This window comes from Toxotes jaculatrix, chromosome 23 (genome assembly GCF_017976425.1).
Source record: "Toxotes jaculatrix isolate fToxJac2 chromosome 23, fToxJac2.pri, whole genome shotgun sequence".
Classification (NCBI taxonomy): Eukaryota; Metazoa; Chordata; class Actinopteri; family Toxotidae; genus Toxotes; species Toxotes jaculatrix.
The window spans coordinates 10,597,746-10,611,253 of record NC_054416.1 but is presented as its reverse complement, the minus strand read 5'-3'; the positions used below and the strand labels follow the sequence as shown (position 1 = coordinate 10,611,253).

Sequence of the window (13,508 nt, the reverse complement as noted above, 5' to 3'; positions counted from 1 at the left end):
CTTGGCCAAACAGATTGGATTTAAACAAAATCTTTATACTACTCTTGACCTGCGTGGGATGTGAGACATTCGAGGGATCATTAATTTGGAACTATAGTACGTGATTAATTTCAAAATAAGCCAAAAACAGTTGTCTTGAAATCTTTGTGTCAACTTTAATAGAACTCAGCACCTAATACATTTTAAGTGCATAATTAAAAAAGGTCTTCAAATGAAACATACATTTAAAATCTGAATCAAATAAAATCTGTGTGCAAACTAAGCACAGTGATGTGTAATGCTTCTTTCTGGTTTACAAGCCTTTGTATGGTTCTGAGTTATAACAAACAGGACTGTTGTGAAATACAGTGTACTGCAGATGATACAGGAGACTGGACTAGATAACACAGTAAAAGGAATCTGACCAAGTGTGAATCACCTCAGTAGTAACTCTCCCTGCGGGTGTACTGATTGGGTCTGTGATGGGTGTATGGAGCATAGTGGTGCCTGCTGTGTCGGCTCCTCATCACGTTCAGATGATGGTGCTCATTGTAGGGCACATAGTGGTGGTGGGGTATGTAGTTGAAACCTACAAAACATAGAGAACATATAAATCGGCTCTGCAGTGGATATGGCAGCTCAAAGACACCGGATACGAGACAGTGAATAAAGACCTTCAATAACTACATCAGAAGACCCACAAATACCTCGTATTCAAACAAATATCATAAGCATGCATGTGTATGAAAGACCAAAGAAAGGTTTCTACTGCAGTGCCATGATCTGTATGCTTACCATGTCCAACCTGTCTATGTCTGTACTTGTGTCTGTAGACTGGGGGGGGACACTGTCGTGGGAGGGCAGGTCTGTTAACTCCAGCAGCCCCGTGTCGATATGCCTGTTGCGGTGGGTTGCTCTCCTCAAAGTTCAAGTAGCCAGAAGGGAGGGAATCACTGTAGAACTCCTCCCTGTGGTTGTAATTTCTCTGAGTTTGGTGACTCTCTGTGAAAGAGAGACAGGAGTGGAAGGTGAGAGGGGCAGGGATGACAGAAAACAAAAGGAAAAAAAAAAACTTTAGGGGTAAAACAGGATTCCTTCCAGGGGATGGATGCATGGTGTAAGACAGTGACAACTCTACTGCAGTGAGAGTTTAGTGAGACACTTTTCCAGTAATAACACACTAAGTCTGTGTACCTTAAAAACCACTAATACCTCGTTGTGAATATGTTTTAAATCTCACCCATGTTGGAAAAATAGTTGGCAGGAGGGGGGTAGTTGTAGTTAGAGGCATGTTCTACTTGAAAACAAACAGAAAGACACACATCAGAAAACTGCAGAGTTCAGAAATCTAATGTTCTGATACCACCTGCAATTTAATATCATGCTAAAGCCTAAAGAAACAAAAGATGAAAAAAAAAAACCAAGCAGACATTCAATGGAGAATCACAAATATCAACCTAAGGATAGGGATTTTGTCAGTATAAAATATTTAAGTCCAAGCAGTGCTGTGATATTAATGTAATTTTTTTAAATATCATGAGCAGATCCACAACTCCCTGATCATCTCAATATATGAAGTGTTCATATACCTGTTCTAAGTGTTCTAGAGTACACTATACACCCTGCACACTATACACAGTGTGCAGGGAACCACAAGTCACAAGTCCTGTGTTGCAGTGGGAGTGTACAGTATATAACTGCATCTGTGTGTGTGCATTCTGCCTCCTCACCAACAGCTACTGCACAGGGCATGATGACACCCCAGGCCTGTGCAGCGTGCTGTAACAGCAGGGAGGTTATCCTGCGGTGGGCAATGGCGTTCCAGTGGACTCCGTCCTTCGTACGATGGTGCAGAGAGAATCGGAACTGGAAGTGGAGGTCCAACACATCCATCCCGTAGGCGTCAGCCAGAGTCCCGCTGTAGAAGTTAGCCTCGATCACGTCATAACGCAGCTGGGGGGCCTTGTGCTCAATCTGAAACCAAAGACGGAGAGAGGACAAAGCACTAATGATGCAGTCACACCAAAAAAAAACAATCTGCCTGGCAAAATACTTGCATGACGTGGCCAAAAGCAGGATGGACAGGAAATAGCATGGGCAGGGTTGTAAACAACAACCTGCAGGAGCCAGAGGGTTATCAGCAGCAGTCCACAAAGTTGTAAATGAAAAAGCATTTTATCAAACAATTTACAGTCATTAATCTCCATCACTGTCCTCACACTCACTGAAACAGGCTGCATTTCTCCTTCTCTGCTGCTTATATTATTTTGCCAGGTATAAAACAACAGTTCAAACAAATAACTTCCAGAAGGAGAGGTCAGGCCCATGCCCTCTTTTCAAACCAGCTGGAAGTTTATATCTATAATGATCCCCACTTCACTATAAACTTACAGGTTTTACCACAGGCATTAAGTATTGTTCTACTATTGGTGGGACTAATAAAATAAATTACTCATCAATACATAAAAACTCTTTATATTTAGCGGTTACATACCACATACCATGTGAATTCCCAAAGAGTGTAGGAAGAGATATTTTGCAACTGACCGGATTTCCATGTCTATTTATGATACACCTGTTTGGCGACAACATACCTCAGGCACCAGGAAACCACCTTTGATCCTCTCTGCTAACGGCATGGTGAGGTTCCATATGATCAGGGTTTCCTTTGGCAGAATCCCACTCAGCTTCTCAAAGAACCTATACAGATTCTCCTTGTAGTCATCAATCCAACGGCTATGGTATCTACAAACCCAAACACAGACAAAGACATACCCATAAAAATAAAATTTAATTTTTAGAACACATTTAGTGACACCTCACACCAGGGAAGAGGTTAGACCCACAGCTTCAGGTGCTTATCCTGGTACAGCCTAACTTACCCAGTGCTCGGCATCAGCTGACTGAACCAAATCACAGTTTGATAGGGTAAATGTATGTGTACGTCTTACTTGTAATAGTACTGCTAATATTAATAGTTACTCTTTTGTCTAACCACCTTGAAATATCCCAAACGCAGGAGTTGACGATGACTACATCTGGTTTCAAGCCGTTGCGGAAGTCGTCCAGGATGCTCTGCATGTAGCGAGAGTAGACGCGTGTCACAAAGTAGAAGCGGACCAGGTGGTGGGCGGACTGAAACTGCCGAACCTCTCGGTACTCTGTTCCATTGTGCATTGGACTTAGACAGCCCCCTTCCACCAGGCAGTCCTGTTCGAAGCTCATCTCGCCCTGAAAAAACAAAGACATGAGAGCGAGGACAACAGGAACAAATAGGAAAACAGACTGAGAACAAGTCTCATGACAAAAGACAAAAAAACAGCAACTTTAAGTTCAAGTGGAGATGCTGCTACAATGAACTCTCTGAGATTACAGTCTATAATAATGACAATACAAAAACATTCATGTCATGATTATGGAATATGTAATTTTACTCAGCTGGCAAACACTTTTGTCCAAAGTGACATACAAATCTCTCATATCAGAGCTTCCCGCTCTTCTTCTTTTTATCAGTGTGTAAACCTAGTTAACATTAGTCCTTACCTTGCTCTTGAGTTGTCTTAATGTGAGATAGTTCTCCTTCTGTAGCAGCATAACGAGGTCCTTGTATACAGACCGCTGAACTGAGGAAACACACAGACTGTCTGAAACTGGCAGTGTGACAAGTTCATCCATGTCCACAACCCAACAATCTAACAAAGGGTGCCTAGAGAGCCAATATAAATTCACTGGACTGTTAAAATTAAATGTAAATGCTCGTTAATCTGCCTGCTAGTTCAGTCCAGGGCAAGAGGAATCATTTTGAAATTACCTGCATACCTGTTCAATAATAATTTGAATGAGAGGGTGAACTTAAATACAGCTTACTGGAATCTCCGAGCACCACAACGAATTTGTTGTGGAGCAGTTGACTGGCCTGCCGGTGGCTCACACTCTTCATTATCTCGTTCTGTTAAATAGAAAAATTATAGACATTTTTTTTTCAAAAATGAGCTGACATTAAGTGGTGTAGGCTTTACATTTGCTTACGGGAGTGATAAACCTCGGCTAAAGACTTTCTTAGCCACCAAAGCTAAAACCGTTACTCAATTAGCATTAGCATGCTAACGAACTTCCGTAATGCAAATTAGCTCTGGTATAGAACTAACTTTGGAGAGATACTTAAGTAAGGAGCAAATTGTAGAGTGATTTAACAGATGAAGATACCTACTTACGCTAACCAATAATATCTCTCTGTAAAAAAAATTTAAATCTAGCTTATCGTTAGCGAGTTTTACTGGAACGTTCCGACGTTTTTGGTTCCAGGAATCAAAACCGCTATATCCTCACCAACAGGCTACTTGTAAAGTAGTTTGATAACTCGAGCAGGTTAAAATGCATGGAAATTATTTCACTCTGTGGCTAAAACATAAAAGTTGTCACCTACAGTTTTCTTCGACTCTGCCATCGTTTTTTCCGTTAGACGCAAGTGCATCCAATTTGATGACGCTTTTACTTACTGTGGGAAATATCACCATTTTCGTGCGAGGTTTGAGGCTCATAATAAATCTAGATAAATAACTGGATAACTGGACATCATATTTATGACATCCATAACTAAACTTAAAAGAACAGCCTGAAATGCCTTTCAAAAAAATGATTCTTTATTTCATTGAGTTTGGTTATGTTAAGGAAGAGGCTTCAAACGAGAAAAGAACAGCTCTTCCATGTGCTCAAAACTGTTTCATACAGAACATAACTTATCTGTTCATCTCACATTTTTTATTTTCAGTAAAAGTCACTGTCATCATCATCATAATCTGTCACTTTTATCGGCTCTTTTTTCTTCTCTTCCTCTTCCTCTTGCTCTTCTTCTTCCTTCTTCTCCTCCTCCTCCTCTTCTTCTTCTTCATCTGTCTCATCTTCTCTCTTGGTCTCATCTTTCTGGTGAAACTCCTGGTATATCCCTGTCAGAGCTTTTGCTGCTTCTAGAGACACTTTCAGATTTCCTATCACCTCTTTGTCTTCATCCATACTCATGACTGGAGGAAACACAAACATAGAGGCAGATGTATACACACTTTTTCCAGGCAGAAATATAAATGAACAAATTCTCATTCTACAAATTCAGGCTGCTAAAAAAATCAAATAATAACTAAAGAACAAGAGGCAAAATCCTGTACACGTCATTAACAAAGTGAGTATGATGATGGACAGTCTGCAGGATTTTGGGGTTTTGTTCTCCACTTTTCTCCACTCTTCTTTTGCAAATAAACATATCACACACTACCAATACCTACTGTCAATCTGTTGTTCAGTAACATCATTTCCTGTAAGCAGCAATTCCTTTAGGTCCAGAGAAGCTTGTCCTACATCCACACACTCCTCATCATCATCCATGGGCTCACTGACTACTGTGAACTTCAACCTGCCGTGAGACACATAAAAATACGTTAAATTTTGTGGTTTGTGTCTCCACACATCTGTGAAGAGAAGAGACATAATGTGTAAAATTACACAAAAAACACAAATGATACAACCTGCCCTGGTTGGGGTCAGTGCCCTCCAGCATGGTGTAAAGATACTGTCTGAGCGGAGCTGACTGTGAACCATCCACATAGATCACTGAGAGAGACCAGAGGAGAGATTTAGGGTGTATAAAAGAGCTATGAAATCAAAACTTTATTTAGCCATATACAGCTCACCGACTCTCACCTCGTGTGAAGTTGTAGTGAATCTCCTCCCCCTCTGTGGGTTTGCGGAGGGACATGGGTGTTTCTGTCGCCTCCATGGGGACGCCCAGCAGCCGATATTCCACATAAACACGCTGCACTGACTCGTCCAGCGACACGCGTGAGGACGGTTCAAAGGTCAGGGACAGAATCTCGACTTTCAGCTTGTCTCCCTGAAATGCAATGAAACTCAGTTAATAAAGAGTTACTGAAGCAGATGAAAGACATTTCTCCCTCTATTCTCCTTCATTAATCCATTTTCTTTCAATCACTCAGTCACTTGTACCTTTCTCATTTTCCGTTTAGGTGGAATGACAATTATGTCGCTTTGTGAGGAACTTGACTCTGAAGACTCAGGGGCTTCACTGTCTCCTGCAGCAGCTGTATAGTCAGAAAAAAATATGAGAAGAACTGGATTTATTTCATTTCAAATTTGACCGGCAGGGCAGAAAATTAAAGCCCTGTCATTATGTGACAGCTAAATATGTGTTCCAGGCATATTTTATATAATAAATGACTTTAAATGTTTTAAGGTCAAATGAGTTATTTTATTTTATACAATGGCAGAGTGAGGCTTAAAATTACTTAGAGAAACACCAGGCAGGTGTTTATGGGCCTATTATGTGTATGTGAATAGTTACCACTCTCACTCCTCCCCTCCTCTTCCTCCTCTTCATCCACTGACACCTGATCCACAGAGAGAAGGTCCTGAGAAGAAGAAATCAGATACGGTTTCATGCACCAACCAGTAATTTCTAATGGCTCTTGCTTCTCTTTCCACAACATTGTTTCAACTGATATCTATTTTCACAACATCTACCGAGCCTGTTAAGAGACAGTGAATGAGCTCCTACCTGAGTCCTGGCTTCGCTGGCAGAACTTCTCCTTGACAGCGTGGCTGGTGACTGTCTGGGAGATGTTCCCTCTGAGGATCTTAAATAGGAGTACATCATTTTTTTTAAATATGTTTTCATTAGTTTATTTTAATTTAATTAACAGTACTACAACTTTAAGAGCATCAAGCATGACAATAACAAGATAACAGATTCTATATTTAAGAAAAACAAATCAACAACTTACTTGCTAGATGGCAAACGAGATGGTGTGGTCAGTCTTGGCTCAGGTGTCAGATGGGGTGTGCCCTGGTAAAGGCCAGGTGACCTCTTGGTGGATCTCCTCCTGTCTGTGGACTTCATAGATGTGGTCTGCTCTGGTCGTGTGTTCTGTGAGCTTTTCTGTTTGGCAGGTGGAGGCCGAGGCTGTGAAGAGATGAATGCACCAGTAAACAAAATTATCACGAAAACACACAGTTCAACTGTGAATATATGACTTTAGCAGGTGTTTAAACCTTACCCAGGCTTTTGTCTCTTTCTGTACTACTTTGGTTTCTCTTGGCTCAAGTAGCTGAGTCTGTGGTAAAGGCAAAGAAAAACAGGGGTCAAGCTAGTGAGCTGGGGGTATGTTTGAACATGCATTCACCCAGAAGCCCCATGACAAAATGTCAGGAAACTGAACACTCTTTAGAAATACAGGAGTTTTTAGTAGGGGATAAGGTTGTCGTTGCTTTGTACAAAATACATGTACAGTTTCTGAGAGCATTAGTGGTAATTCCCAAACTTTTTAACACAACAGAAATAAAAAATACCTTGACTCTGGGCTTGGCTATGGGCCTCTGTGACACCTCCGCCTCTTCTCTCCTCCTCTCCTTCCTCTCTGTGCTTTCTATTGGTCTGTCCTCTCTTCCCAGCAAGTCGTCCGCTGGTGGCTGGAAAGGGTACCTCCATTTAATCATGACCCTGACCATGCCCCGAGGTCCACCAGCTGAATCCCTCAGAACATAGTCCCCTGGAAGGACAGAGAGAAACATTTCCAAACTGCTGAATGGATTGTAATCATTTATTCATAAGTATTTATTCTATTTCTCTTTTCCTCACCTCTGATCTCCCTGCCTGTAGCCAGGGCTCGTAGTGGGATGGGGGACTTGGCCAGATAGGCTGGTGGTATCTGGTCATCACTGTCGTCGAACACATACACCCAAAGACTACTAGACCTGAGCAGAGGTACAGTTTAATCTTTTTTGTATTTTGCAAAAACAGGAATTTTATAGCATTAAAATAACTGGTAAGGTCTGATAAGGATACTCTAATAGTTTCTATGATATTTGTGAATTTGGGCCAAGACTTTGCATTTATAGGCAACTTCAGTTCAAAAATATACACCGTACCTTAAGTAATGCAACACATCAGTGGTTACTGCTAATGGGTAGCTGGTGGAATCATTGAACACCGGGTCAGCAGTGCACTGGACTGTCTGAGAGACGTGAGGTGGCAGGTCGTAGAACCTGTAAGTCAGGTAGGCGTCAGGAAGTAGTCCAGGCCACCGAGCATTTAGGCCCACGCAGCGCTCCAACATAACCACCAACTCGTTAGGGATCCCTCCACCGTAGTCATGTAACTCCTGTCATAATTAACAAATAATGTCATAAAAACAGGTCCTGTACGTGATGGGAAGGAGAACATATGAATTTATAGGATGATTTCACCAAAATTAGGGTTTTGGTTTTGTGCACTGGGCAAGACGAGAAAACTCTTTTTTTGTTGTTGTCTAGAACTTCCTGTGTCTGTGTTACCTCGTGACTACTGTCTTGCCAGCCATAAGAGATCTGCACAGGGCTCCTCTGTGCTGCTGCTGTTCTCCTTTCAGTTGGTCTCTCTACCACAGTGTCCATGGGTTCTGCAGGAGGGAACAGGCGCACCCAGAAATCCACAACACCAACGATTTCACCTTCAGGGCCTTGGAGAGAGACAGAGAGAGACAGGCACAGTTTTTGACATGAGTGGATGCCTGTATTTTTCAAACCAATGTAGATAACCCAACACAGGTAATGAGTAGGCTATTAAGGTACAGAATATCTTCATATTATATAAGAGGTGTTAACTGACTGTTTGCATGAGAAGAAGCATGAAGTTCTGTATTACTGTTTGAGTGTCCAAAATTACTTACCTGTGATACTGACACGTCCACTGATACGTTCCCCTCTCCTCTCCATGGCACCCATGAGAGACATCTGCCCGCTTCCATGTGTCACAAACCTGACCCCCCCTAATGCCTGGTGGAGCTCCACTCTGATCCTCGACCCCTGACCTCCCAGCCTGCCCAGGTCACGGGCTGTTAGAGGATAGCGGGATGTGAAGCCGTAGTTGGGCTGACTGCCTGACACCAAAGGAGTAGAGTGCACCTCAAAGTCCAGGAGGCTGTAGGTGCAGAAGGTCACAATGTCCTCACCGCTGTCCACTCCTGCACGGAGCCCGCTCATAATCCGAAGTCCTGCTGGGGTGAAGGCAGCAGACTGGAGGAGCAAAAACAGCAGATATCAGAGTCCTGGAAGATGTGTGTGGAATTATACAGGATAAAAAAAAATCTAGTTCAGGTACAAAATCTGAGTTTCACCTTAAGGTGGATCTCCAGCAGTGACTCCCCAGCTCTCAGCTGAGAAAAAGACATGTCGTCTTCAATGGGCTGTACCACCTCCTGATCTCCAGCTGGCCAGGTGTACTGTAATGGTATGGTCCGTTTGTAGTTCCTGGGGCTATATGCTAACTCCTTCAGCTGGGCTGAAGGACCAAAATAAAGGTTTGAGATTCTGAAGCTAGAACTTTCTTTCACTAACTACCCAGTAGTGTTTTCTAAACAAACTGTAAACAAAAGCACATTACTTCCTGCATGCCAATCAGTAAGTGCATTTAGAGTACTTAATTCTGAACTTTATTTTTGTGATATAGGGTCATCTTGCCTTTTCTCTTACTATTGTGTGTACCTTGCAACGTGTTGATCTGAAGAGTTCTTTTTGATAAAAGTTTGTCTTTCTCTGCCATCCTCCTCCTGCTCTCCTCCCTCTCTCTCTCCATCTTCTGGCTAACGGTGTTCAGCTCTTCCTTGGGGTCAAAATGGGGTAGAGAACAGACAGAAGTTGATGATGGCAGTCATAACAATTCAGTCTTGTTTGCATTTTACAAATGCTGCTTTAAATGGGGGTTAGATCAGATTCAACTCTCCCAATTGTGCACACTATGTCAAATAAACATGATTTCATTCCTTTGCGAGCCTCTCCTGATTGAAATGTGTGCAGTGTGTATGTGCATGTACCTGCAGGTCTTTACTGATTTGGTGCTCCAGCAGCAGGAGGTTTCTGGTTTTCTGCAACTCCAGCACAGTCTCAGCATGCGACGCCTGGATGTTTACCAGCTCACGGGGCAGTTCCTCCACCTTCCCATCAGTCCAGAGGAAACGCAGACCCTCCCTGCTCTCCTGCTGCATCCTAAATGCCTGTAATTGGAGGGAGAGCAGGAGCCAAAGTTTAAAAGCAATTTAATCAGTCTTTTGAAGCAGTAAGGTACAAGAGAGTACAAACCTTGATCTGCAAAAAAGTTTCACTGAGATCCTCGACACTCATGTCAAACTCCTAGAAGAGAGGAAAAAGAGAAGATGAAAACTGTGTCAGGATATGTGCCAAAAGCAGGTTAAGACAGAAGACAGACAAGAGACTGATGTGTGAAACAGCTGTTCAGGAGTATCTTACTCAGTTTTTCATCTCTTACCTTAGTAACAGAATCCAGTCTGTCTTGCAGAGCAGAGACCTGCTCTCTGTACTGGAGAACCTCACGTTCTAGATGCTCTCGTTTGTCTCTCATCATCACAGAAAACTCTAAAGGACAGAAAAACAAATAAACAAGATGGTGCACTTATTTGTTGTCCTAAGTGTCTGTCTTGGGAATCTATTTGCTTGTAGAGGAAAACAGATGCCGATGCAGTGCCAACATGCTGAGACTCCTACCTCTTTCTCGGTCTCTCTGCTCCTCTAACGTCTCCTTCTCTTGTCTCAGTTTGTCTTTCTCCAGCTCCAGTCTTCCTCTCTCCTCCCTCTCTGCTTGCAGTATTGCCTCCAGCCTTTGGACATCCAGCCTGCGGACATTTTCTACCACGTCCTCACTCTTCTGGTCCACTGCGCTATGTTTTTCCAAATGGCCATCATGGTTGCTTTGGGCAGACAAAGTACTAGGAAAGAGAACAGGAAGGTATAAACAAACATGGTAACAACATGCAATGTGTTATGATCTATATTGTAAATATTGCCCTTTATAAATCAGTGTTATTAATTGGATATTTTCATTTAACAGGTAGAGAAGAATTTATAAAGTTCAGACCAAATTGAACCATTTCTGAAGTCTCATGTACTCTTGGGTGGTATCATGCATCGTTATCTCAATTTTCCAGAAATGAAAAGGTCTCATCTGTTTGCTAGAAGACTTTGACTCTTACCTCTCCAGCAGAGAGTCATAGTTTTCTTTTATCAGATCCCTCTCGCTCTCCAGGTCTGATACCCTCTCCTGTAGCTGAAAGAAAAAGAAGAATAAGATGTCTTTCTGTCATTTGGGGTCTTGTCTCTTAGTTGGAATTTATGCTTGCAGGTACAGATGCCATACCTTGTCCAGGTTCTGCAGAGACAGAGTGGCAGTGGTAAGTTGTCCCTCCAGTGCCAGTGCTCTCTGTCTCTCCTGCTTCAGCTGTTCAGTCAGCTCCTCCACTTTCTCCAGCAGAGCTCCCTGGCTTTCCCTCAGTGATCTTTGATTCTGGGGTGAAAATATGACACACCCAAAATGAATATGACCAGTAACTAATCTATGAGTTCTTCCTCATGTAGTAATATATTCATTGTATATTTGTTTGTTCCAAGTTTTTTACCTCTTGTAATTGATTCTCATATGCCTGTATGAAAAGAAAGAAAGAAAGAAACACTAATTTTAATGCAATTTATATTTTGTGGAACAATAAATTAATTACTGAAATTGAGAGAAATAGATCAAATTAAGGCCGCCTTACCTCTTGTAGGTCGTTGAACTTCTCCTGTGCAACTCTCAGTGCAGTGCTCTTGTCTGAAAGCTGCTTTTGTAGTCGAATCAGATCCACATTCTCTCTGATAATTATTCTGACAGAAAAAAAAACATGTTACAACAAAATTAATATTATATTTGCATAAAATATTAACAAGTTGTAGCAGTAGCTGCAGTAAGAGTGCAGCAGCAACAGTAACATTAGTAAAAATCAGTAGTAATACTAGTGGCAGTATTATGCTGTAGCCACCTGTGCTTGTCAGCCTGTTGCTTTCTCATGTCTCTCACAGTTCCCTCTATCTCTTTCTCTTTCTCTCTCAGTGTGTCTCTGAGGGCCTGGGCAGTCAGCTCCAGCTCTGCCATCCTCACCTGCTCTGTCACACTGGACCTGCTGGATTGGAAAGGTGATGAGGTCAAGGTGGAGGTATGGGGGTTGAACAGCAGGTAAAATAAAACAGTCTGAGGATTTGGCAGGACACCGGTGATATGAAAAATTGGAATCTGAAATTTTATGGAGCTATCGTATGCTTTAGTCACCCAACACACCGGACACTTACATTCTCTCCATCTCTGCCCTGCTGTCTTCCATCGTGGGGCCGTAGCGGGGTGGGGCTGTCTGGGCTGCCCTCCTGACTGCACCCTCCACTTCCATACTTTTACCTGTCAAGAAAAAGAAGAAGAGTGATGAGGAAGGTCAGAAATGGAAGAAGGAGTTATAGTCACCCTGGCCTCTATTCATGTACTAGATTTGTTTCACAGCACACACACCTTTGCTGAACTTGTATGGTGTACGTCCACCCAGGTCCATGATGTGCTGCTTGGCCAGGCTGAGTTTGTTCTGTAGCACCACTTTTTGGCTCTCCAGCATAGCCACACAAGCTTCAAGCTCCTGTATGGTGTCCTCCATGTCCCTCTCCTTCACACCACTGGACCCAGGACAGGTCTGACGAAGACGCATCAGTCTGGCCGACATCCTGGGACAAAAAGGAGGAGTTAAATCAGCCTTATTAGAGCACTTGTCTTTATCCCACATCTCTTTGAAACACATCCTACTGCTACAACAAAAATGAGAATCCTGAATAAATGAGATGCCAGGGATGTGCCCTCATTGGTCCAGATCTCTGGTGTTAGGTACAGTCATTAGGTCTGTATCAATTTTGTTATGTTAATGTGTGTCTACCTGCGTAGCCTCTGCTCCTGTGTACGTGTGTGTTGCCTCAGCACACTGTTCTCCTCCTGCAGTCGCAGGCACAGGTCCTCAAGGTGCTCTCTGGGAAACCGGAACAGGCGCTGAGGATCTGCTGGGGAAAGAGAAAGAGAAGTAGCCAAGAATTCAGAAAAGCACTTTGGTTCTTTGTATGCCTGGAGCAGAAACAGTAAAGTGGTGTTTACCTTTTATTTTCATGACATGATGCTTCTTCCATGGCTTCACATCACGCAAAGTATCTGGGAAAAGAAGCAGGAAGGTGACCTGTCTCCCACAATTCCTTTTTATTTTCTTTACTTATGATCTCTGGTGTTAACTCAAGGAAATGAAATTTGTTGCAACAGTAGACATGTTCACATATTAAAGACCACTGCACACAAACCTGGCACAGTTGGCATAAGTCCCCCCCTCATCAGTCCCACATCTCTGACAGGGAGATCCCCGGCTGTCTCATCCACTACTGGCGACATCACACCTCTCCACTCCAACTCAGCCAATCAGACAGCTTCAGTCTTCGAAATGCCACAATTATTCACTGGCCTCCATCCAGGTGAAGTTACAACCTGCAATGTGGATGCAAAACAGTTATTAAAGATTCCTCAGAGACTTTAGACTGAGGCACAACAGAGAAACCAAAGGTATACTTTTATATTTTGCCATTATAGTAAATGAATTCTACATTTCATCACTTACTTCACTGTGGGGCTTAATGTTGCTCCA

General features: G+C 42.7%; 2 protein-coding genes across 5 annotated transcripts; both read right to left on the bottom strand.

Annotated features, from left to right (window-relative positions):
* Positions 1-159: 159 nt before the first annotated feature.
* Positions 160-4,421, bottom strand: fam113 (family with sequence similarity 113). The gene is made up of 8 exons (XM_041031170.1): positions 4,406-4,421; positions 3,847-3,928; positions 3,523-3,602; positions 2,978-3,210; positions 2,574-2,724; positions 1,710-1,953; positions 775-981; positions 160-568 (listed from the first exon to the last, which is right to left on the bottom strand). Exons 2-8 carry the CDS (start codon positions 3,917-3,919, stop codon positions 420-422), a joined length of 1,137 nt encoding a protein of 378 aa, XP_040887104.1. The 5' UTR covers positions 3,920-3,928; positions 4,406-4,421; the 3' UTR covers positions 160-419.
* A 194-nt stretch (positions 4,422-4,615) lies between these two features.
* On the bottom strand, positions 4,616-13,316 carry rpgrip1 (RPGR interacting protein 1). Of its 4 annotated transcripts, none has more exons than XM_041031254.1 (30): positions 13,171-13,316; positions 12,974-13,027; positions 12,762-12,882; positions 12,350-12,555; positions 12,139-12,241; positions 11,832-11,972; positions 11,571-11,676; positions 11,433-11,456; positions 11,174-11,320; positions 11,010-11,083; positions 10,525-10,745; positions 10,289-10,395; positions 10,102-10,152; positions 9,837-10,016; positions 9,508-9,625; positions 9,141-9,304; positions 8,694-9,039; positions 8,320-8,483; positions 7,915-8,147; positions 7,625-7,740; positions 7,336-7,535; positions 7,044-7,100; positions 6,771-6,949; positions 6,545-6,623; positions 6,332-6,398; positions 5,977-6,071; positions 5,674-5,863; positions 5,499-5,583; positions 5,259-5,386; positions 4,616-5,000 (listed from the first exon to the last, which is right to left on the bottom strand). In XM_041031254.1, exons 1-30 carry the CDS (start codon positions 13,256-13,258, stop codon positions 4,747-4,749), a joined length of 4,098 nt encoding a protein of 1,365 aa, XP_040887188.1. In that variant the 5' UTR covers positions 13,259-13,316; the 3' UTR covers positions 4,616-4,746. The 4 variants fall into 4 exon arrangements, with proteins under 4 accessions (XP_040887188.1, XP_040887191.1, XP_040887190.1 ...); XM_041031257.1 differs by having other exon boundaries at positions 6,332-6,377; XM_041031256.1 differs by having other exon boundaries at positions 11,832-11,969.
* Positions 13,317-13,508: the final 192 nt, after the last annotated feature.

Coding starts and splice junctions, on each gene's coding strand:
- fam113 (XM_041031170.1), bottom strand. CDS start 3,919: ATGAAGAGTGTGAGCCACCGGCAGGCCAGTCAACTGCTCCACAACAAA. Junction 3,603..3,846: donor TGTGGTGCTCGGAGATTCCA/GTAAGCTGTATT, acceptor GTGTTTCCTCAG/TTCAGCGGTCTGTATACAAG. Junction 2,725..2,977: donor TGCGTTTGGGATATTTCAAG/GTGGTTAGACAA, acceptor TTGGGTTTGTAG/ATACCATAGCCGTTGGATTG.
- rpgrip1 (XM_041031254.1), bottom strand. CDS start 13,258: ATGTCGCCAGTAGTGGATGAGACAGCCGGGGATCTCCCTGTCAGAGAT. Junction 9,040..9,140: donor TGCTGGAGATCCACCTTAAG/GTGAAACTCAGA, acceptor TTGCTCCTCCAG/TCTGCTGCCTTCACCCCAGC. Junction 8,148..8,319: donor GGCAAGACAGTAGTCACGAG/GTAACACAGACA, acceptor TAATTATGACAG/GAGTTACATGACTACGGTGG.